Here is a 25,734-nt window from a genome sequence, read left to right on the forward strand (position 1 = left end):
TGTAAATTGAATCACATACTCTAGATCCTACTCTCTATTTTATAAACCGCTTTTAAACTAAAATTAAGCCACACCAGCAAAATATAGATTACAGCGTGTCCTTTCACTATCACGTTGCAAAATGTTTCATTGGGGCTATTTATAACATTCTTACATTCGCCATTTTATTTGTATTGTACACAACACATACCTTACCATACTCGTTTCACACTTGTGCTTGGCAAAGTTGTGTCATATGGTATCATTTCGCAATGTTAAACTATTTCGCTCTAGTGCGAAATGGGTTCAAGTTGACTGCTATATTTGAGAAGATTTTTTTTTTATCGAATTTAATATCTAGTTATGATTAGGTACCAGCAGCGGCTGGTCCATATTACAAGCCGATTCCCACGGGCTTGCCCAAAATTGATTAGTAGTAAAGTACCTAATGTTAAAGTAGGTTTCTTTTTGATCAGTGTTGCCTGGCAGACATTTTCACCAGCCGCCACTGTTAGGTACATGACCATTTAGGATGTCAATAGGATGTGATAGCACCTACTCAGCTAGGTATCACTATTGTGCAAGAATTTCCTATCGGAAATTTAAAAGAAAACACAATTTGAACGTGCATTTGCAAAAAATCATTAGCTATTTGAACGCCTCACCACGCTGATAAAGGTATCAGCTAAGGAGTGAAAACATCTCCAGAGTCTCCATGGTATATAGCCAAAGGCACAAATGCTCACGATCATATCGTTTTCGTAGCTGTCTATCTCTATTACTCTTCCGTATTGGTGCGACGAGTCGCGCGACAGAGTCAAACTGCGTTTCGATCGACGTCTAGCGTCAGTAGCGTCAACGATTGTCATTTGGCTAGGCCGATGCCTCGTCAACATTTGTCCTTGCTAGACCTGGAATGGACAATATTGCTTATGTTTCTACTAGCTTTTACCCGCGGCTTCGCCCGCGTAATAAAAGTATTCTTATTGAAACGTTTACAAAAAATAAGATTTTCATTTGGATCCGTAGGTTTCTTTGTAGGTAAGCGGGGCAATTCTCGACTGGGGGGCCATTGTAACTGATCTATTTGCTGTACGGTCAGCCAAGAAAGTGGTTTACCACTTTTCGACTCTATTGATCGAAAAGTGGTAAACCACTTTTTTGGCTGACTGTACCTTACACATATTACTATTGTTTTAAAAGAAATTCTTGCAATTATTGTAGAATTGTTACACAGCGACCACAGCGTAGGTAGTAGGTACGAATATGTTTGTATTTTACCTATATAAATATTTATACTGGGGAAACTTCATACAACCCACATAACCAGTATCTCGACGCTATGGTCGGTAGGGTAAAAAGTACTTCCTTGCATTATCGCTTACAATTTTTTCCATTTTGCTTATAGGTACTTATTGCAAACGTAAACATATAAAAAATAAAACCGCCTTCAAAAAAAGCGTGTTACAAAACACGGAGAAACTAAAAAGCCAAAAATAATAAACCTTCGAATTCAGATTTCTTATCGGATTGCAATAATCTAAACATCCAAATTATAAAAAAATCAATTATTTTTGTAGTCGGTACCAGACCTGTTCGTCGCCTTGCTATTTCCTGTTTGCCCCACCCAACCATACGCAGGCTGGCCTATCCCTATCCCAATCCCAATCCCAATCCCAATCCCAATCCCAATCCCAATCCCAATCCCTATCCCTATCCCTATCCCTATCCCTATCCCTATCCCAATCCCAATCCCAATCCCTATCCCTATCCCTATCCCTATCCCTATCCCTATCCCTATCCCTATCCCTATCCCTATCCCAATCCCAATCCCAATCCCTATCCCTATCCCTATCCCTATCCCAATCCCAATCCCAATCCCAATCCCAATCCCTATCCCTATCCCTAACCCTAACCCTAACCCTAACCCTAACCCGTTCCTGTCCCTGTACCTGTCCCTGTCCCTGTCCCTGTCAAATTATCATGCTAGGAGGTGAACTTTGAAAAATCCTTTCTTAGTGGTCCTCTAAGGAACTTCCGTGTCAATTTGAAAAATCTTGAACCAGAAGTAAAGATAAAAACTAAACCTATACTTATGGCTATTTTGGATTATGTTATATTTTATTTAAGTAAGTACCATATTTTATTTTATTCTATAACTTATTAACAAAATTAACATAAAAAGTACATATTAGTAGTTAACTTAAGACAAATAAAATACAATTAAATTAAAAACTAATCTAAATTAAACTAAGTCAACTTAATAATTATAAAGATATATACATAATATACATATATGCAACTAATGGCTATTTTGGATATTTTAACCCCATTGCACAACAACAGGGGAGAAAATTTCTTTTCCACCTCATTAGATTTTAAAATCGTTGTACCTATTTATCGTGTTCAGCGACCCGATAAACCATAAAAACGATACCCATATTGTGTTTTTAACTTTACCCCCTTTTCACCCCTTTAGGGGTAAAATTTTCAAAAAACCTGAAAAATGTATTTAGTCATATGTCTTTAGGAATCCTCCTATGAAGTTTCGAATAAAATAGTCAAACTAATCTTGTTTCCCCATACAAACTTTGAACCCCCATTTCACCCTTTTAAGAGGAGAATTTTGAAAAATCCTTTCTTAGTGCTTCTCTACGCCATATAAGGAACCTATGTTTCGGCTGTGTGTTGATATATTATGTCAGTTAGTCAGGCAGTCAGTTTCTTCTTTTATATATTTTTTGATATTTAAACCCCATTGCACTACAACAGGGGAGAAGGTATTTCACTTCCGCTTCGTTAGATTTTAAAAACGTTGTATTTATCGTGATCAGCGACCCAATAAACCGTAAAAACGATACCCATATTAGTTTTTGGACTTTATCACCCCCTTTTCACCCTTTCAGGGGTTAGATTTCAAAAAACCTGAAACACGTCTTTAGTCATATGTTTTTAGGATCCCTCTTGTGAAGTTTCGAATAAAACAGTGAAACTAACATTGTTTCCCCATACAAACTTTGAACCCCCATTTAACCCCCTTAGGAGACGAATTTTGAAAAATCCTTTCTTAGTGCTCCTCTACACTATATAAGGAACCTACGTGCCAAATTCGACATCTCTAGGACCAGCGGTTTCGGCTGTGCGTTGATATGTCAGTCAGTCAGTCAATATCTTCTTTTATTTATATATTTTTTTGATATTTAAACCCCATTGCACCACAACAGGGGAGAAGGTATTTCACTTCCGCCTCGTTAGATTTTAAAAACGTTGTATTTATCGTGATCAGCGACCCGATAAACTATAAAAACGATACCCATATTGATTTTTTTACTTTATCACCCCCTTTTCACCCTTTTAGGGGTTAAATTTTCAAAAAACCTGAAACACGTATTCAGTCATATGTCGTAAGGAATCTTCCTGTGAAGTTTCGAATAAAATAGTCAAACTAATCTTGTTTCCCCATACAAACTTTGAACCCCCATTTGACCCCCTTAGGAGGTGAATTTTGGGAAATCCTTTCTTAGTGCTCCTCTACACTATATAAGAAACCTACGTGCCAAATTTGAAATCTCTAGGACCAGCGGTTTCGGCTGTGCGTTGATATGTCAGTCAGTCAGTCAGTCAGTCAGTCAGTCAGTCAGTCAGTCAGTCAGTCAGTCAGTCAGTCAGTCAGTCAGCTTCTTCTTTTATATATTTAGATTACAGCCACTTCATGCGATTTCCGAGTCTCAGAGTGGCTCAAAAATGACAAACAGTTGTAGCAACGCTGTTGGTCACCACAATTTCTGTAGCTTCCACATAAAAAACTCAACTTTAACTTTCACTGCATCATTTATTTTATAATAAAAGTAAAAAATACATTCGATCCGCCTACATATTTTTCTCCATTTTATTTTCTTCTGTCCTCTATTGTTTTTCCACCATAAACAAGTTATAGACTTTTTACTCTAAAGTTTCACATACAAAAAGTTTTAATACAAATTAAACCTGTGTTCTGTTCTGAACATATTGGGGGCCAGGCCAAGCAATAACAAATATGTACAACGTTAAAAACGAACTAAAGTTGAAAGCTAATTGTGTCAATTAACATAAATTAAACAAAACACTTATCTACTTAACTATAGTCAATCGGTAAGGGACATACTTTAGTGACACTCGTTTTTACAATAAAACCCTTTGTATTTTTTACATGCAAGGCTCGGACCTTACCATCCTTACCGGGTTGAACATCCACAATCCGACCTACTGGCCAACACAACGGAGAGATATTATCTTCCCTCAACAAAACTAAAGATCCTATTTCTAAGTTAGGAGACTCATTTCTCCATTTTGGTCTACTCTGCAGCATAACCAAGTATTGTTTATGCCACTGCTGCCAAAAATGTTGTTGCAATTGAACACATTGTTTCCAAAAGCTCAACCTACCTATATTTACATCGGTAATATCCGGTTCTGGGTAAGATGTCAGTGAATTACCCGTGAGGAAATGTCCAGGAGTTAAATAGGTCATATCATTGGGATCTCTAGACATTGGAGTCAATGGCCTAGAGTTTAAAATAGCTTCAACTTGAACCAAAATGGTGTACATTTGCTCATAGGTGAACACCGTATTACCAATCACACGTTTCATGTGATATTTTACGCTTTTTATCCCAGCTTCCCATAACCCGGCGAAGACTGGGGAGTAGGAAGGAATAAAATGAAAGGATATTCTTTCGCAACTAGCAAAATCAATCACAGCTGATTGGTGATTAGCAGAATTATTCAGATCATACAATTCCTTCAGCACATTTTCTGCACCTTTATAATAGGCCGCATTGTCACAATATATCTTAGTAGGCTTATTTCTACGAGAAATAAATCTTTTAAGACACCCTAAAAAAGTATCAGTTGTCATATCAGATGCCAATTCTATGTGAATGGCCTTTGTAGCGAAACATACAAAAATCACAACATAAGCCTTAGTTATTACCGGTTTCCTAATTCTAGTTTGCTTCACATAAAAAGGACCGGCGTAATCAGTGCCCACAATTTGAAATGGACGAGTCATATTAACACGATCAAGAGGCAGAGAGCCCATTAATTGAGAAGCATTTTTTGCCTTAATTCTAAAGCATTTTATACATTTATACAGAACGGATTTGAGTTCCCTATTTGCATTCATAATCCAATATTTTTCATTAAGGGTACTCAACAACAAAGTGGTACTAGCATGTTTCAATCTTAAGTGCTCATTATGAATAATAATCTTAGTTACATGAGAACCTTTCGGCAATACAATCGGATGTTTTTGGTCATAGGATAATCCTGAATTTTCTAATCTACCGCCTACACGTAATAACCCTTCAGAATCAAGAAAGGGATGCAAACTATTCAAGCTAGATCTCAATGGCAAGTTGTTATTTAAGTTATCAATATCATTACTGAAAAACTTTCTTTGTTCACATTTAATTATTATATGCAAAGCACAATCTAGTTCTCGAGGAGATAAAAATCCCTGACATTTGTTAGTATTTACCTTTTTACAATTAAATACAAATCTAAGAAGATATGCTACAATCCTTGTTAATTTGTTAATACTTGAATGTTTCTGTATCAGATCATCAATAGAATTCGAGCTTACATCAACACACGTACTACAACATTTAGTTGTAGGCCTTAACTCTGGCATGTCAGAAGATTTGAAAACATCATCTTCTACAGTCTTGTGATGGAAAGTAGGGTCAGACAAAAACTTAGGCCCATGCCACCATAAGCTACATTTTTCCAATATTTGGGGCTCTACACCACGAGATAACATATCCGCGGCATTGTCCTGAGTATTTACATAATGCCATTCAAAGCCGGAGGATAACTTTTGAATCTTGTCAACTCTGTTACCTACATACACGTTAAGCTTTACTGGAAGTGTTTTTAACCATGCCAACAAAATCATAGAATCACTGTAAAGATGCACATTTACCGAGTATTTCAAAGACAGAGCGGAATACACCTTCCGAGCTAGAATCGCAAGTAAGAGCGCGCCATTCAGTTCCAATTTTGGGACAGTTAATTGTAATTTATCCTTAGGATTGATTCGGGACTTTGAACATAAAAGGTTCACCGAAACCCTTTCATCAGTATCAATTACACGTAAGTACAAACAACATCCATGAGCAGCATTGGAAGCATCCGAAAATCCCACTAACTCCAACGATTTCGCTCCGTGAACATTGATATTCCTGCCAATAGAAATATCAGACATCTGAACTAAACTATAGGCAAAGTCAACCCATTTTTTATTTAGATCCTGAGGTAGAAAATCATCCCATTTTAACGATTCGAACCAAACCTGCTGCATCAAAATCTTTGCCTGCACTAACACAGGGCCACACAATCCTAACGGATCAAAAAATTTGCTTATGAAACTAAGCATTTGACGTTTCGTATACTTTTCTTGAACCTCCTTAACAGGGCACTGCATGTGAAGAGTATCAGTAATAACATCATATGTCAGTCCAAGAGTTTTGACATATTCATTATTTTTGTCAAAGCTCCTACTGTCGAGCTGCTGCAGCTCGACTGGAATGTCGCTCAATATTTCCCTATTATTAGAGCACCATTTGTGGAGAGACAAACTACCCAACCTCATGATATCAATCAACTCCTTTTTCATCTGACAAAGCTCATCAAAATCATTTGAACCACACTGAATGTCATCCACATAGCAAGTATGCTTCAACACAAACGAAGCCAAAGGATATTGGCCCTCGTATCTTTGAGCTAGCTCTAACAAACACCTACATGCCAAAAAGGCAGAATTTTTTAACCCATAGGTTACTGTCTGCAACTGCACACATTTGACTGACTCGTCAGGAGAATCACGCCACAGAATATTTTGCAAACAACGATATTTATCCTCAATCAAGATTTGCCGATACATAGCCTTTATATCACACAATAATACATATTTGAAAGTTCTGAATAAAATCAGAATTTCAAAGAGATCCTTTTGAACCACGGGACCATTTATTAAAATATCATTCAAACATATACCATTCTTTGTGACAGCACCAGCATCAAAGACAGCCCGAACAGGTGTTGTTTTACTGGCACTAATTACAGGGTGGTGGGGCAAAAACATGACATTTCCCGCATTAAGGTCATAATTAGACATGTCAAAATATTTGGCATGACCTTGATGTATATAATCATGTATAAATTTTTTATACTTTTGACTCAAATCAACATCTCGCGCAAACCGCTTTTCTAAATTGTAAAGTCGTTGCAAAGCGCTACTAAAAGAATCGCCTAACTCCAAATTTATCCATATCAACCTTCACCGGCAAGGCTACAGTAAACTTGTAATTTTCCAACTTAACAGACTCCTGAAAAATCTGTTCAGCCTGCTCGGCCTCAGTACCAGTCTCTTTAATAATATTAGGTACCTTCTCACAATCCCAAAATTTCGACATTATATCTGCAATATCTTCGGAAGCCTCACAATTCCTTGACAGGGAGGAAACTTCAGTTTTAAAACAAGGAAAGGGAGCTTGTAAATCATCTTCTACAACATTATTACAAGTAAATGCCTTACCTTTGGAAGCAACACAAAAGTTACTTATAGACTTCTTGCCAGCAGGGAAGGGCAGCCTCCCGCCTACAATATGACCGAATCTCGTCTTCACCAAGTAAGGACCCACAGGTGTCAGCTGCCTGCAGACATACTGGAACGCCTGGAAAAAGACATCGGCCCCTAATAATAACGAATTCTCACTCGATTCATTAAACTTCTCATCAGCCAATTCGGCATAAGATGGCATATTAAATTGAGAAGTATCAAATGACTGCTGTGGAAGGGCACGAGTAACCCTTTTGTTACACAGCATGACACTTCAACCTTAAAATCACCTACAGTCGAATAAACAACTAAATCCGCCATCTTTGCAATTTCATTATCCTTATCACACACACCAGTTACTACCTCATCAGATCTGTATGCCGAAACACCTACCTCATTTATCAGTTCCTCACTAACAAAATGCACCTGTGAGCATGAGTCTAGCAAGGCCCTAGCATGAACAAAAGTGCCATCCTTTTTCTTTAGTTTAACAATTATGGATGGAAGCAATATACTGGCCTTCTGCGGCCTAGCAGAAAAGCTCACAGTTTTAGATGAGTGGGTAGGCAAGCAATGATCATCAGTATTGGAATTGTCACTCACCTTCTGAGAGGCTTAATCAGCTAAGGAGACATTAGTTACTTTTCCTGTATTTGGAGAATGTAATAATGTATTGTGCAATTCATGACATGTGGCACATTTCAACTTCAGTAGACATCTACCCTGATGACTATTGAGACATAACTTACATAATTCATTGGCCTCAACAATCTCGCATCGCTCCTGGTAAGGAAGCAACTTGAACTTGGGACATTCATATATTTTATGAGAATTCTGGCAATACTTACAAGAAACTCCCATAGTGGCCGCGGCACTCACAGTAGACTTTACTGTCTTCTTGGGCTCCTCCGTACTGGTAGCTTCTAAGGCAATCGCTCTCTTTTCTAGGAAAGTAAGGAATTCACACAATTTAGGAACCTCTTTCACATCACGTTCAAGATGAAATCCACGGTATGTATAGGAATCAATCTTCTTAGCTAAAATATTAACCAATATAGTATCCCAGAACTCAACTTTCTCATTTAAGTTTTTCAAAGCTGCAAGATGCATATTTACAGTTGACACTACAGACCGCAGGGCAGAAGCTGTACACTTTGTCAAAACTGGCATGTCAAGAATGCTATTTACATGAAAATTTACAATTTTAGGTATGTTATTGTACCTATCATCAAGGAGCTTTAGAGCTACTTCATAATTTTCATCATTTAACATCAAGTTTTTTATCAAGTCCAAGGCTTCCCCTGCTAGAAAGGACCGCAAATAATACAATTTTTCGCAAGTGCTTAACTTCGCATCCTTATGAATGACAGCTCTGAACATATTTACAAATGGATGGTAATCCATAATGGATACACCGTCGAAGGTTTTTATATTAATACAGGGAAGTTTTTTAAACTTACTTGTTTCCAGCTCGGAGGATGGAGTCGCCTGTGCAGCCGGCGATACTTGTTTTAAACGAGTCTCGATTAGTGCAAGACACAAATCCCGCTTGGTCTCGTAGGATTCATATGATTCGTCATCCTCCGGCTCTAACGCCAGGATGGCCCTATTGCACAACTCATAATCATTAAAAGATTTTATCAACCTCTCTTTTTTCTGCAAAATCAATTCGATAGAAGCAGTTTTAAAATCCTCTGACATACAGAAAGTTCCGATGCGCGTTATCGCGCCTTTATGGTAGCCCCGATTGGCCTTCAACTGACTCAATTCAGACGACATATTGTACAATTTACACTAAATGTTTACATAAGTCACTAACATAACTACACAATCGTATTACGATAAATTAATACAAACTACGCCCGCCTTTGAACGTCGCGAAAACTTTTGAAACACACCGACGGAGCGTTGACACTGACAGTTCTGCCGGCCGAAGAGTTGAACGTGAGCGGGTACGTTCGGATACTCGTAACCCGTTGCTGCAGCGTTGACTGGAACCGCGTACTCCAAATCACTGCACGGACGGCGACTTCTTCGGACAGGATGTTCGATAGCGCCCTTCTAGTGCTGGCACAATTTTCAAATAACGTTTTGTCCAGCTAACATCATCGATGGTTTTAGTAATTTCGACAAAATTTTTGAAAGCGACTTATGAGGAAAATCTTGAAAATCAATTTAATTTGTAAATCGTAATCTTCTTTTAACTTTTATGTTCAGCAAACAGCTTATATTTTTCACAACTCACTATTATCTTCTACAACTGACTTCTTCACTTAATTCATCTCCATATCTCGAAGGACCATTTTATGTTGGTCACCACAATTTCTGTAGCTTCCACATAAAAAACTCAACTTTAACTTTCACTGCATCATTTATTTTATAATAAAAGTAAAAAATACATTCGATCCGCCTACATATTTTTCTCCATTTTATTTTCTTCTGTCCTCTATTGTTTTTCCACCATAAACAAGTTATAGACTTTTTACTCTAAAGTTTCACATACAAAAAGTTTTAATACAAATTAAACCTGTGTTCTGTTCTGAACAAACGCAAAGAATGCTTAACGACGTTATTGCCTAAACAAATCGGGCACATAGTGAGAACATTGTTTGTGGCCCGATTGTTTCTGCGCGGACGCAGCCGAAATGTGCAAACGCGGCACAAGGCCAAGGGATTTCCTGCGCCCGCGCCGTTCAAGGCGTGCTGTAGGTCGAGAAATTAGTGTAGGTCATATATCTCTTTTTTTAACCCCCGACGCAAAAACGACGGGGTGTTATAAGTTTGACGTGTCTGTCTGTTTGTCTGTCTGTCTGTGTGTGTGTGTGTGTCTGTCTGTGGCATCGTAGCTTCCGAACGGATGAACCGATTTAGATTTAGTTTTTTTTTGTCTGAAAGCTGAGTTAGTCGGGAGTGTTCTTAGCCATGTTTCATGAAAATCGGACTACTGTGTCGCGGTCGGGGGTTTTTTCAAAATTTTAATTTTGTGGTTAGGTTATAGTGCAGATCGGGCCTGCGTCGGCGTCGCTGCGTCGGAAAAAATAAGTTGAAAACGGTATTTTTGAACTCTCGAACTCTCGTTCCGAAGGATGCGATTACTAAACGTGTGTTGTACGGATAAGAAATCATATTATGGCTGATTTTGACAAGAAATTACGAAATTTTAATTTCATTGGTGCAAGTTTGGGTCAAAATTTTAATAAAGATTTTTAGATTTAAGTTGTACATATTCAGATAAATGTCAGAATTTAAATATAAGTAGAGAAAAGACTCAATATTACCCAGAAAATTTTGGGTAATATTCAATTTAAAAAAAAAGCAGCTTATTCTGCGAAATCTTAAGGTAAGAAAAATACACCTAGTAAAGGTAAACAGTAAACACTCTAAGCTTCCCCTTTTCTCTACGCCCGGATCTAGAAATAGTAGAAATGGTCTTCGTGGGTGGTTGCCCCCATTACATCACAAATAACCCATTTACTCCGATAAGCATAAATACCAACATTATCAACCTATGGCCTTTGTTTCGCACAAGCCGTCCATTATGTGCTGGAATTCAGCTGCCAACACGACTAAACGTGACTTCTTAAAGTTTATGGCAAGGTCTTCTCAGTCGTTCCCTCCTGGTTTAAAAATGCGTATTGATTCGCTGTGTATTCGTGAAAAGCTATTTGTTGTGAATATGATCCCATCAAAAACATAAATGTGAAATGAGAGCCAAGTTCAATATTAAAAAAAAAATCAAAGACTAAATATGACATTTCCATATCCATGCTGGCTCCTCTTTGTAAGTATTCAAGATACTTGTATTAAGAGATAACCGCTCTTCCGCAAAAATTAACAATATCAGTTAAAGATTACATAATACCGTAAATTAAATATAACAAGATCATACCATCCCATACATTAAAATGCGACCGCCTAAGACCGCGCTTACACTCCACCACACATAGATGGCGCCACAAAAAAAAGTCTTGTAGCTTTCGATTATACTTGTAGATGGCGTTAAGTGTCACTTTTGTCATAGATTTACGGCTCGGAATTGACACAATGCCAATCTACAAATAATCAGTGGCAACAAGGCATTTTTTGTGGCGCCATCTATGTGTGGTGGAGTGTATATAAGCGCGTTCGTAGGCGGTCGCATTTTAATGTATGGGATGGTATGATCTTGTTATATTTAATTTATGATAATACATAATTATGATACATATTATGCTTTGGTTGTTGACTTCAACGACATAAATAAATATTATAACTTCTGTAAACCTATTGTTAACACTGCATTTTCGCAAATAAATGTCTATTTATCTTTAAAAAGAAGTGAGATCTAAAGTGGCCGATAAGTTCAAAGTCAGTCAGTCCTAAAATCTATTTTTAAAAAGTGACTTGGCTATTTCTCATATACGATTTTTTGGTGGCTAATTTCTACCAGCAAGCTTTTCCGGAAGTTTTAATAAAATAAGAACTGAGAGGGAGAAGTAAGAGGTTTAGAAATTGCGAAGGCTATCATATACCGACACAGATAAAAATAATAACAATCTGTGTTGAAAAAAACATTGCTCTATCTTCAAAAACCAGGGAGGAAACAGTCGAGAGCGTTTGTATGGAGAATTGACCCCTATCGTATCATCTTAAAATAACAAGTCATACCTACCTAAAAGTATTTTCTTGCAACAAGTCCTCTTAAAACAAGTCGATTCACCCGGCTATGAAAACACTGCAGTTTTATTCAATTAAATCATTACCTAACTCTAAAATACTTGTAAATGCATTTTAGAAACCAGTTAATCGACAAATTAGCAGTTAACTGTCTTATTTATTCAAGATGACATTTGTTCTTGACCCGGTTTGGTGGCCTTGGACTCTAACGACAGTAAAAATATAAATAACGTGAAATTGTTTATAGTTTTTTTTTTATGGTAATATCTTAGCTTAGGTTCAATAGCGTTACATCGACTTAGCTTTAGCAAAAACGATATCGATATCTGCTCGTAATAAGTACTTAGAACAGCGCCGCGAAGTAAGGGGTTGCCGGCTGAGTGTTGTAGACTATACATACATGCCTAGCCATGAAAAGAGCTTAACCCCGTACTTATCGTATCGGCATCTGCAGTAATATACTAGGTATTCCAAGAATAAGGAATGCGCATCTCAAAGTGATCAAGTCCCTATTCGACATTTTAGGAATCCTTCGTCCAATATTAGCTCTAAATACGATATCGATCGTATTATGTTAATGACAAAGTCAAAAGTGACATTTCTTAAGTTAAGACTCGATTTCAGAATAATTTTTAAGAAAAAAAAAACCGCCTTCCTTTGGGGTTCTGGTGATAAATACTTTCAAATGTTGGATTATGTTATCAATTCGTCTGTAGGTATATTTTTTAGTGTTTGTTATTCGATATCTCCGTCATTTCTGAACCAATTTTGAAATTTGGATGATTCTGAAGTACTTACAGATGAGAATGATTATCAGAACGGAACTCTAACCAGGGGCGGCTCACTCTTCATCAGCAGTTCCACTGCACCAAATGTCACTGTTCTGGTCGTAAGTGCATGCTGTTCTTATAAAAATACCAAAGTCACTATAAGTGTGCCGTTCAGATTTGAGGAGTTCCGTTCTGACCATCATCAGCAGTTCCACTGCACCAAATGTCACTGTTCTGGACGTAAGTGCATGCTGTTCTTATAAAAATACCAAAGTCACTATAAGTGTGCCGTTCAGATTTGAGGAGTTCCATTCTGACCATCATCAGGAGTTCCACTGCACCAAATGTCACTGTTCCGTACGTAAATGCATGCTGTTCCTTTAAAACCACAAAAATCACCATATGTATGCCTTTCAGATTTGAGGAGTTCCCTCGATTTCTCCAGGATCCCACCACCAGAACTGGGTTCTGAGAAAAATGGGACCAATCTGTATGCATATACATTCAATCAAAAAAATTTTTTTCAAAATCGGTCCAGTAACGACGGAGATATCGAGGAACAAACATAAAAAATAAAAATAAAAAAATAAATAAAAAAAAAAACATACACACGAATTGAGAACCCCTTCCCTTAAGATTTGGAAGGCAGTTAAAAAATAAACTGGCAAATACCTAGATTGTATTTTACAATTAAGCTATAATTCATCACAATACGCACATGAGTCTATAAAGTATAATAAACTAGCTTTTGCTCGCGGCTTCGCTCGCGTTAGAAAGAGACAAAAAGTAGCCTACTCGTATGTCACTCTCCATCTCTTCAACTATCTCCACTTAAAAAATCACGTTAATTCGTGGCTTCATTTTGCCATGAAAGTCGGACAAACAAACAGACACACACACTTTCCTATTTGTAATATTGGTATGGATAACAAATTCCGAATTATTCCAAAGTGTCAAAATCCATATCATAAAATACCATTATATAGGTAATAGGTATAAAAGAAAAGGAAAAACACTAATCGATTTATCGACACGACATGCGGATCTAAAGTGGCTGTTTAATTTATGTTAACACTTTTATTGTGCAAATCTATAAATGTGGATCTATGAGCAAGAGTATAGCATGTACATGTTTAATTTAACAACCTGTTATTTAAAGTATTAAGTGAGTAGATATAAATCATAATAGTAAAAATAAGTCCGTTCAAATTTTCCAAAGATTCCAAATATTCAAAACTTAATTACAACTAATAAAAAGAGAAACGTAGAAACATTTTCCAGAACTAAAAATATATAGGCGTATTCCTTTCCTCCCAATCCTAATAGTCAGCAATCATGGGCCACGAAGTGGTAAAGCCAAGTCTCACAAAACAAAACGTCCATTATGGTCACTTACGAAACCGCGGTAATATCCACATTAATAACATGTGCGGTAATGATATTGATGGACGGACTTCATTTACCACGGGCTTTAATTTACGACCTTCGAGTTTTTGGCAATAGTCTAGAGCCAATTTGGCCACAAGTCGTCTCCTTCACGATTTTCGTCGACATCTCTTCTAAATACCTAAAACAGGTATGGATGTGTTCCTCGTTCTCTCCAGATTACGAATTGACCTGTTTTAGTTTAAGGAGGGGGGGACGGGTCGAGAAAAAGGGGGGGAAAGATGGCGACCGACCATCATAGATATTTATTCACATCTCGAGTCCTATGGCACCAATCTGTTCGTGCGAGGTGTCATTTGAAAGCTTATTAAACCTACTTTAATTGTTTTCAAATAACTATACTCATAAAAGTAACTGTTTACGAAATATTTGAAAATATGTGTTTTTTTATCGCGCATGAATTGCACAGGTACTAGTAAAAAATGCGTCTAACTCAATAAACAATAACTTTACCGCAATTGATGTTATTATAAAATTTTTGCGTCTATTCATGCTCTTTCTAAAAATATAAGTTTCATTGGTATATGATAATATATAACCATGCAATCAAGAATTTTGTTTCGCAGGGTTTATCCTCCAGGTCGCATAAACGGGCGCTGACCGTAGTAAAGTATTCAATATTTTTGAGGTCTTATTTTACGGATCCATATGTGAGAGGTATCGTTTGAAAGATAATTAAACCTACTATAATTGTGTACACATAACTATAGTCATAAAGGTAGCTGTTTACAAAATATTTGAAAATATGTGTTTTTTATCGAGCATGAATCGCACAAGTACTGGTAAAAAATGCTTCTAAGTCACAACAATAACGTTACCGCAATTGCTGTTATTATAAAATTTACGCGACTATTCATGACCTTTCTAAGAATATAAGTTTTATTGGTAAGTGATAATATAACCATGAAATTACGAATTTAGTTTCGTAATAAATGAGTGCTGACCGTAGTAAAGTATTTAATATTTTTAAGTTCCTATTTTACGGATCCATATGTAAGAGGTATCATTGGAAAGCAAATTAAACCTACTATAATTATTTTTGAATAACTATAGTTATAAAGGTAGCTGTTTACAAAATATTTGAAAACATGAGTTTTTTTTTCGAGCATGAGTTGCACATATGCAGATAAAAAATGCTTCTAACTTAATAAACCATAACTTTACCGCAATTAATGTTATTATAAAATTTACGCGAAATTTCATGCGATTTCTAAAAATATAAGTTTTATTGATGTATGATAATATATGACCAAGTAATTACGAATTTGGTTTAGCAGGGGTGACTGCGGCCTGTCACGGTATTGGGTGCTGACTGACCGACGCCAAATTTTCTACATTACTCAGATCCTATTTTACTGATAAATTTGTGAGAGGTATCATTTGAAAGCATATTATGCGTACTATCTTTATTTCTAATACTTCAAGTCGAAACTGTAGAAGTTTACAAAATATTTGATTAGTAATATGTGTATTTTACTGTGCAAGAATAGCATTGGCATTATTAAGACACGCTTCTAGCTCAAAAAATTATAGTTTTCCGCAATTGATATAATAACAAAATAAACGGAAAATGTATGACTTACACAAAAAATAAGTTTGGTTTGTATTGCATAAACAATTAATTTTAATTCACCTCACCTACTGGGTGGGCACCATCATATAAATGGATGTCCACCGTCGTTACCTTTTTTCATGATTTTTCAGACTTTATTTCACTGATCTATGTTTAAAATAAATATATACTTAATTGATCAGTAAAATAAACTCTGTAAAATGATGAAAAAATTAAGGCAACGGCTTTGGACATCCGTTTATATGACTATTGACCGTGCGCAGTGGTGGTATGGTGGACAAATTAACATAACTGTTTAAGCAAAACTAACAAAACTCATTTTTTGTAAAGGCCATACATTTTGCGGTTCATTTCGTTATTATATCAATTGCGGAAAATATAATTTATTGAGCTAGAAGCATGTTTCACTCGTATCAGTGCGAATGCTATTCATATACAGTAAAAATACACTTATTGTCAAATATTTTGTAAACTTCTACAATTACGACTAAAATTATTAAAAAGTAACGATAGTACGCATAATATTCTTTCAAATGATACCTCTCACAAATGGATCGCTAAAATAGGATCTGAGAAATACATAAAATTAGGCGACGGTTAGCACCTATTTACGTCACGGGGTTGCAGTGACACCTGCTAAACCAAATTCGTAATTACTTGGTTGTATAATATCATACATCAATAAAACTTATATTTTTAGAAAGCACATGAATTGTCCTGTAAATCTTATAATATCATTATTTGCGGTAAAGTTATTGTTTATTGGTCATACACCAAGATACAATCTTAAAAATTATGAAAACGGCAACGAAAATGGTCATCCATGTATATGACGGTGCGCAGTGAGTATGATGGACAAATTAACATTAATTGTTTATGCAATACTGACAAAACTTATTATTTGAAAAGGTTTAAGGTCATTTTGGCGTTTATTTTGTTAGTATATCAATTGCGGAAAAAATATAATTCATTGAGCTAGAAGCATGTTTTACTCACATCGGTTCCAATGCATATTTTCAAATATTTTGTTAGCTACTACAGTTACAACTAAAATTATTGAGAACTAATGATAGTACGCATAATATACTTTCAAAAGATTCCTGTTCAATAAAATAGGATCTGAAAAATATAGAAAATTTTGCGACGGTCAGCATCCATACGTGGCCGGGCGCTGTGGCCCCTACTTAACCAAATTTGTAATTACTTGGTTATATAATATCATACACCAATAAAACTTACGTTATTAGAAAGCGCATGAAATTCCGCGTAAATTATATACTAACATCAATTCCGGAAAAGTTGTTGTTTATGGATTAAGAAGCATTTTTTACCAGTAGCTACTTGTGCGACTCATGGTCTATAAAACACATATTTTCAAATATTTTCTAAACAGCTACCTTTATGACTATAGTTATTTATAAAAAAATATAGTAGATTTAATTAGCTTTGAAACGATACCTCTCGCATATGGATCCGTAAAATAGGACCTCAAAAATATTGAATGCTTTACTACGGTCAGCGCCCATTTCTGCGACCGGGCAGAGTGACTCCTGCTAAACCAAATTCGTAATTACATGGTTATATATTATCATATACCAATGAAACTTATATTTTTAGAAAGAGCATGAATAGATGCAAAATTTTTATAATAACATCAATTGCGGTAAAGTTATTGTTTATTGAGTTAGACGCATTTTTTACTAGTACTTGTGCAATTCATGCGCGATAAAAAAACAAATATTTTAAAATATTTCGTAAACGGTTACTTTTGTGAGTATAGTTATTTAAATACAATTAAAGTAGGTTTAATAAGCTTTCAAATGACACCTCGCACGAACAGATTGGTGCCATAGGAGTCGAGATGTGAATAAATATCTATGATGGTCGGCCGCCATCTTTCTCCCCCCTTTTTCTCAACCCGTCCCCCCCTCCTTAAACTAAAACAGGTCAATTCGTAATCTGGACAGAACGAGGAACACATCCATACCTGTTTTAGGTATTTAGAAGAGATGTCGACGACTTTTTGTCAAAGAGGTCGTTTGGTCCCTGACTATATGATTGTTATGCAACAGTGCGCTTGCGACATGAGAACCATGAGATGAGCTACTGCATGTCGGGATGATAAGTACTTTGTGGATCATGAGGCGTGTCAAGATTTTTTGTAATATTTATACTTTGATTTTGAAGTCTTGAGTGGTTAACTGTGAGTGAACCTTAAGGAGAATCGACTATGTTTGTAGTCAATAATCGCATTATTATTGTTTAGCTTGTGTCTGTTGCATTAATCTAGTTTTAAGGGTCTTTTTTTTGGTAAATATTCATCCCAAGGCCGAACTAACTTAACGCCAAAATTAAAATTTTGAAAAAATCCCCGACACAAGTGGACCGAATTTCATGAAACATGGCTAAGAACACTCCCGACTAATTCAGCTTTCAAACAAAAAAAAACTACATCTAAATCGGTTCATCCGTTCGTCAACTACGATGCCACAGACAAATACACATACAAACAGACAGACAAACAGACAAAAAGACAGACAGACCGACAGACTCGTCAAACTTATAACACCCCGTCGTTTTAAAGTTGGGGGTTAAAAATAGAACTGGTAAATTTTACGAAGAATGGAAATCGAACTTAGACGAATTATCACGTTTCTCACGTATAAATCTCGATCAATCCAAAAGGCCTAAAGACTAACACAAACAAAATACTCTAAAATATACCAAGCACGTGTGTGCAAGTCTTGTATCATGTTTAATGTGTAAAGCACTGGCGTCTCAGATAGCAAAAGATAGTACGCACTGCCTCGTAAACAGCCTGACATTAGACTCTTAGATAACTCCTATCACTAATTAGGTCATTTAAATGTGGAATGTCAGTGCTTTGCACGTATTCTACACAAATACAAACTGCGAGCGCAAAGGAGACTCCTTAAATGACCTTGTAATTTGTAAGAAGATTTTGTAATCCCAGAGCGCGCTATACTGGTTTTTCTAAATCTTTCTTTAGCGATTGGAATGGTGTTGACAATAATGACCACTCAGCTTTGTAATGTAATCCTGACCAATGGTGAAAACAATTAGAAAAGACAAAAGGTCTGTTCCGTGTTTTGAATGTTTTTAAGCGCGACAGAGTGATGAGCCAAGTCTAGTCAATCTAGTGATGTGTATTTTTTTTTTTGGAATGTCGTATATTTTTTAATGATAAGTTGAACGTAAAAACAGGTAATCTTATCTAAGTAATGTTCTGAAATTAATCTAATCTTATGTAGGTATTCTAAGAATCTTTCATAAGATTTACTTTTATATGGTGTTAATTTTCTTGACTGTATCAAGACACGGGCATTCTAAACGTAAACATCACAACAGACGACATGATATAATATAATACACATTACATGTGTAATAATATATGGCATCAAAGACAATACGAAAGCTGGTCACACCTCGCGAAAACTATACATACATGAGTGGCGGAACAAATCGATAAATCGCAGGATATCGACGATCACGCCATTTATAGGCTATTGAACTAAGTGACGCGGTTTTGTGGAAACTGAAATGTATTTCGTATAAGTAGTTAAAAGAACATATATTAAATATAGCTAGTTTTATGTTTGTTTGACTTGCTAGTTCCAGGTTACACTGTCGTAGGAATTAAGTAAGTATACATATACGAAATGTTTCCTAAATCCCTTTTTAAGTAATTTATGCACAATTGGAGATTAATTAATTTAACTCCTATAAATCAAAATACAAAAAGTTTGATTTACGGAGAGAGAAAAAACACTTGCGATTATTTTAGCAAACTGTAACTATAACGTAATCTGTGTTAATAAAATATGTCAACTTAGCTTGGTTTGCCTCTTATTGCGTTATTTGTCACAATATTACTTATCGTACTGTTTGATTGGCGTAATAACTCCAATTCATCACAAATTCTAAGACAACAACACATACATTTCCCTGATTTATGAACAGTGCACATTGTAACAATTCTAGAAATCTAAATTTACCATTTTCCAACATTCGTCTCTAAGAAAAAAGAGATAAAGATAACATTCACATAGCAGTAACATCAGTGTTTCAACTTTTGTTTGGTAAATACAGAACAATTACCAGAATCTCATGTAGCTTTTACCGTGAGAATGAGAAAAAGATAACAAGTAAGTTGGTTATGCTTGCTTAACAATCTTAACATTAACACATTGTTTTCGTTCTTGCACTTTGACCCGGGCCAAGGTCTCGAGTTTTTGTACAGTTGGGTGGTTCCTTACATTATTAAATATAGTTCGTCAATGAAATTACTACATTATGAAATACATAGTCTAATCACTGTGGTTGTATTAAGATTGTAAGGTTTCTCGTCTTTGGGATATTTACGTATAAAACTCAGAAATGAGCAGATGAATCAAGAATGGCTAGTATCACTATTTTGATCAACTATGCCATCTATAAGGAAGTTAGCATTTTACCTTATACTAAGACTGTCAACTGTTTGGAATCTTAATCGACACGCGTAAATAATTTATCATTTATAAAATATACGCCACATTAATTATCATATAAGCAGTGAGACCTTTCCGTTATCAGTCAATATGCAAAACATATCCTACTAGGCACGTGCTGTGAATACATAACGCCTTTAAAGGGCTTATATGCCATTGACGCTAAGGTTTATACTCTGTTTTAATACTATCAAAAGTATAAAATCATCTAAAATCAAAAGGTCCTATGACTCTCTTGGACTTATATCATGCTGTTATAAAATGTAGCTTAATGCTCTTTAACTTACAATAAAAATAAACCTAAAAGCAGTTATCATTAAGGTTTATTTCATACACAACACAGCAACTAGTAGTTAGATTCCTTACCCCAAAGTATGATCCCATATGGAGATACGGTTTTTTTGCGGGATATAATCAGCATGCCGGAGCTATTAGTCGGCCCACGTGAGAATTTACCTGTGACTTACATGTCCGCTTGTCGCTTAATGGAGTAGGCAATGATTTGTAGATCAAGTGATATTAACCACGTATTACTATACATACCTTCTTTATTATACCTCTTTATTGTTCAGTTACATTTGGAATTCTGGGTTAAATGCTACCCATTACTAAGTCAAAGGAGGTAAATACATGTAAATGATAACCGATCGTTGTGTATACCATAATCGAAATGTGTTTTACTTTAACATTGGCCAGCCTGACTGGAAATACAGCTTAAATACCTACTGTTAGTTTACATAATGCACGACCGAAATTGATAAATAAAGTATTGTATGAAAGAATATGACAGTAAAATGAAAATACTACCCTAATTTATTTATTTTCATCCTATTGAATATATAAAACTTGGCTGTCAACTCTTTAATTGCAATTTTACATTTCTGTTTGTCACTAACAAACGACCTTTTCGCATAAAATTTCACCAATCAACATATGTATTTCTCTTTGTCTCTTTTGCGCGCTTTACTTATACATATTAGAATTTATTTGTCTTTTTTGGTTCTGTAAAAGTATTAACAAATTTCATTTACGATACAAAACTCTCCTTTATCTCGTGTTTTTAGGTTTCCGTATTTTTTATTATTTTCAAATAGGCTATACATACACATGCACACTCGCCATCACCAGTAATTCAGTTAGACGTCGTGTATCAAGTACAGTCAGCTGTAGAGAAAAGAAGACCCCCTGCTATACAAATTTGTATGCAAGGGGGTCTACTTTTCTCTGCAGCTGAGTGTACCAATACCAATTGACCCAGCCTTTCCGCTGACGTGATTCTTCTCCGAAAAAAAAAAAACAAATTATGATAATTGTTTCTGCCGGAGATACATACATTTTAATATTACGATATCCGTTTCATATCCTATATTTAGTCGTTTTTTTCCACATCCGTTGTACTGATCCTTTGTTATTTCTTGCTCTTAAAAACATAATTTACATAATAGCGTCACAGCTCTTGCACAGACAGAAAAAAAACTAAGAAACAAAACGATGACGATGTCATTATCTTTTTATGTCGACCTTACATTTGAATGTCAATCTTAATGTTTATTGCTGTGATAGAAACGTAAAAGTAAATCGTAGAATTTGTAGATATCTAATATTGCTTTGAAAATCATCAATTGTATGAACATATGGAATGGAAGTTCTGGAAGTTAAGACTTCAATCGACGTCTGACGCGGCGCGGCCCTAAAACAATTAATGAACTAAATCTTAATTTTCCAATTAAAAATGATTTGAAGCCGCGTATTATGACGAATGAGATCTTTACGGCGTATTTTTTATCCCTTTGAAGCGTGTTTACACGGGCTCCAATTAGGACTTAAATGCTAACGCGTCAAATCCGGCTCGGGAACTTGCTACGGGCAGCAAAATAGTTTACTGTATAATTTTTAATAGTAATATTTATAATGAAGTGCGTGTGACTTTTCTTTCGTGGGTGTATTAGAAGTTGACTGTGGTATGGGTTCAATTGTGGTGGGGGCGAGCGCATATACGAACGAACGAATGTACCTGTTTATGTTTAAAATATTAATTATGTAAAATGACTCCTTTTAGTTAGGTATAAGCAGGGGCGGCTCACTCCGCGATTCTATCGCCGCGCTACAAGTACAACCATGTCGGCGGCCCATTCAGGGCGAAAATTCAACGTCGGCTGCTCGCGTGCGGTCCGTTTGTTAATGTAGGTAATAATTTAGAATGGCGGCATTTTGTGAACATTAAAGGAGTGAGCCTTCTGTACTTGTACTATTATATGTTCTGTGGTAACCCTTTATAGGGCACTGGTCTCAAAAAAGACCACCCTGTATGACTATCTTTTTGTATTTTTTTCTTGTTCAGAATTTTTAGGACTACATGATGGCGATGAGGTTTGAACTCACGATTTTTTTGAGTCTTGCCCGTTAAAGGGATAAGCCGTATAAGCTTAGGTATCTGACATCTAAACTATATTTTACGTCCATAAATAAAAAATCTAATCACCAAAGAGCGACGAACAAATATGAAATGACAGTTCCTATTTGGGAATGGGATATGATAAACAGGTGAATAGGTTTTATATTAAATGTTACGTTTGGTGAGCTTTATTAATCCAGTTAAATACAATCTAATTATGAAAACAAAATTATAACAATTGACATACCTCGATGCGAATCGATTACCTATTAATGTTTGCCAATAGCGACCACTATTGAAATTATTTATTTCGTTAATTTGCATTGACTGCAATCGGCGATTTCGCCTAACCGCAATTATTTTGCTAATTGATTATTAATTATTTGTTAAAACGTTTCTTTTACGATTTTTATTACATATAACAAGATTTTGGCTTATTGAAGTGATTGGTAAGATAAAAATAGAGCCGGTATTTTGTTAGACAAGGCGGGCGAGCACGGTCACGTGATACGGTCTATCGGGTTGGCGCGTCCTTTTCGCACTTTCTGTAAGTGGGAAAAGGCCGTGCTAAAGCAATATGCCATATCAGGCGACCGTGCTAATACCGCAGGTCTTGCAGCTGATTGACATAAAAATAATAATATTTGTATGACATTTCTTTGACAAAAAATTACTATACGATATTATTTACATTTTTTTTAATTACATATATAAGAAACCTACTAAGACTAACCTTAAAAGCTAGCTGATATCTAAAATAGGCCCTGGAGGCATTGTACCAAGGATACTGGCGACATTTCCTCGCTGTATCGCGATGCTGATACGTTGTGCGAGGAAGTCGAAGTTTAGAATTAGGTTTTTTAGGACAAGTTTTAAAAAAAGCAAAAAAAATGTTGTAAAAATATTCGTATGATTAATGATCATTGAGACATAGGGAACGAAGTCTAAATTGTTTATTCATGTATGCTTGAATAGCTGCAAAAAGTTTCGTATGTAAATTCAAACACATGAAATAAACATTATACACAAACATACATGGCATTATTCATAAACGATTGTCATGTCTAACAGGCCTTGAATATCGATTCTCCATATCTGTCACTTCAGATTCGATTTTTTAAGAAAGTGACCAAAAAAAGGGAATACATAATTACATACATAAACTCTCGCGTGTATTCCCAAGGGTAAGCAGAATACATGAAACAGATCAGTCCCACTCTTGGCAACCAAAGACCAAATTATGAAATTGCAGTGACAGGTTGCCGGTGGGACCCATCCCATATGCAGCCGACTTCTACAACACCCACAAGAGAAAAGGGGGTGGTGAAATTCTTCACCCGTCACCACACGGGACAATTAAAAAAGATTTGCTACATGGCGCTGGTCCCACCAACAGCAAGTAAGCTATGATATCGCGAACGAATTATATGTATGTATATTGATTTAAACTAACACGATCTTCACTCATATTATTAAATTAAAAAGGGACTTAATCGCGTAAAACTTACGTTTTATATTTAACCCGACGGCTGGGAGTTGTATCAACATCTTCTAGCTGTACGAGTTTTTCGAACTACCCGCACTTGATTGTCATCAGTCACTTTTACGCTAGGGTTACCACTCTGCCTGCATACAACACTCAACATCCGATGGTATGGGACGGGAAGTTTTCTCACGTTTACACTTGCTAATCACTGGATTCCACGAAGATGAAATCCCTTGCCCTTCATTTTGATTGAAATTACGATGTTTCCTGATTTCAAACGCTTCACGTACCTTCCTGCTATAGTAAAGACGTTCACTTGAAAGGACTTTGGGATTATGCAGTTCAATCCAGTGGTTTGGTCCTGACTCTAGCAAAACTTCCCGTCCCATACCATCGGATGTCGTGAGTGTTGTATGCAGGCAGAGTGGCAACCCTAGCGAAAAAGTGACTGATGACAATCAAGTGCGGGTAGTTCGAAAAACTCGTACAGCTAATAGAAGATGTTGATACAACTCCCAGCCAGTCTACCCGTGACCACGGACGTAATGTCATGTCCGAAACGTCGGGTTAAATATAAAACGTAAGTTTTACGCGACTAAGTCCCGCTTTAATTTAATAATATGAATTATATGTAGTTCGTCGCCTAGCGATGAAAAATCGCTCGCTCTCTCTTTTTTTATTTACACGAGAGCGACTATCTTTTTTCTTGCTCATCACTTACTAGCTTTTGGTGGAACCAGTGCCTCAATGTTGTAAACAAAAGCGGATAATTTTTAACCTATCCTAGAACTCGTTGTTTGCTGTCGCTACTCCCAGATGCGCAGGAGTGGTCGGAGTGGAATTGTTGGCGCTATAAATAGAAGGAATGCATCGCGTTGCCATGGAGAGGGCACTGGCTTCCGGGTCATCATCATCATCTCATCATTATTGAGCATAACGATGACAATTAAAACCTGACCATAAATATATCACTATTGACTATTATTATTATTATAAGGGCACTGTTATTCTGATGTATGTGGTGATGGTGACAGTTCAGTATAGTATGAAGAAAATAGTTCTAATTCGAGATGGGCCGAATATTCGGTAAATATTCGGTATTCGGCACATTCGGCAAGTTTTTCCATGTTCGTATTCGGCCGAATAATTAATGCTCGGTTCGGTAAGAGCTAAACCGAATGTTCGGCAAAGTCCAGATTCGGCCCATCTCTAGTTCTAATGAAATTCCGCAACATGGCGCGTAGTTAATTATATGACTAATTAGTCATATGTTTTTAGTCAGGTCGGTCTTACATCGTGCATGTGATTTCGAAAAGAAATG

The 25,734-nt window shown here is 36.2% G+C and overlaps 2 protein-coding genes across 4 annotated transcripts in view; one reads left to right on the plus strand and one right to left on the minus strand.

Moving 5' to 3' along the window:
- Positions 1-25,734, plus strand: part of LOC125235870 (torso-like protein) — an 87,814-nt gene that overhangs the window by 29,039 nt on the left and 33,041 nt on the right. The window lies entirely within an intron of this gene.
- LOC125235869 lies at positions 7,434-9,379 on the minus strand. Of its 2 annotated transcripts, XM_048142488.1 has the most exons (3): positions 9,040-9,379; positions 8,428-8,523; positions 7,434-7,694 (listed from the first exon to the last, which is right to left on the minus strand). In XM_048142488.1, exons 1-3 carry the CDS (start codon positions 9,356-9,358, stop codon positions 7,576-7,578), a joined length of 534 nt encoding a protein of 177 aa, XP_047998445.1. In that variant the 5' UTR covers positions 9,359-9,379; the 3' UTR covers positions 7,434-7,575. The 2 variants fall into 2 exon arrangements, with proteins under 2 accessions (XP_047998445.1, XP_047998444.1); XM_048142487.1 differs by having other exon boundaries at positions 8,428-9,379.

The sequence above is a fragment of the Leguminivora glycinivorella genome, chromosome 18 (genome assembly GCF_023078275.1).
Source record: "Leguminivora glycinivorella isolate SPB_JAAS2020 chromosome 18, LegGlyc_1.1, whole genome shotgun sequence".
Classification (NCBI taxonomy): Eukaryota; Metazoa; Arthropoda; class Insecta; order Lepidoptera; family Tortricidae; genus Leguminivora; species Leguminivora glycinivorella.

Excerpts from the sequence above, each read along its gene's own strand:
- LOC125235869 (XM_048142487.1), bottom strand. The coding sequence starts at position 9,358 with ATGTCGTCTGAATTGAGTCAGTTGAAGGCCAATCGGGGCTACCATAAA. Across the intron at positions 7,695-8,427 it reads GGCCACTATGGGAGTTTCTT|GCGTTCCAGTATGTCTGCAG; the intron begins GTAAGTATTGCC and ends GTCTTTTTCCAG.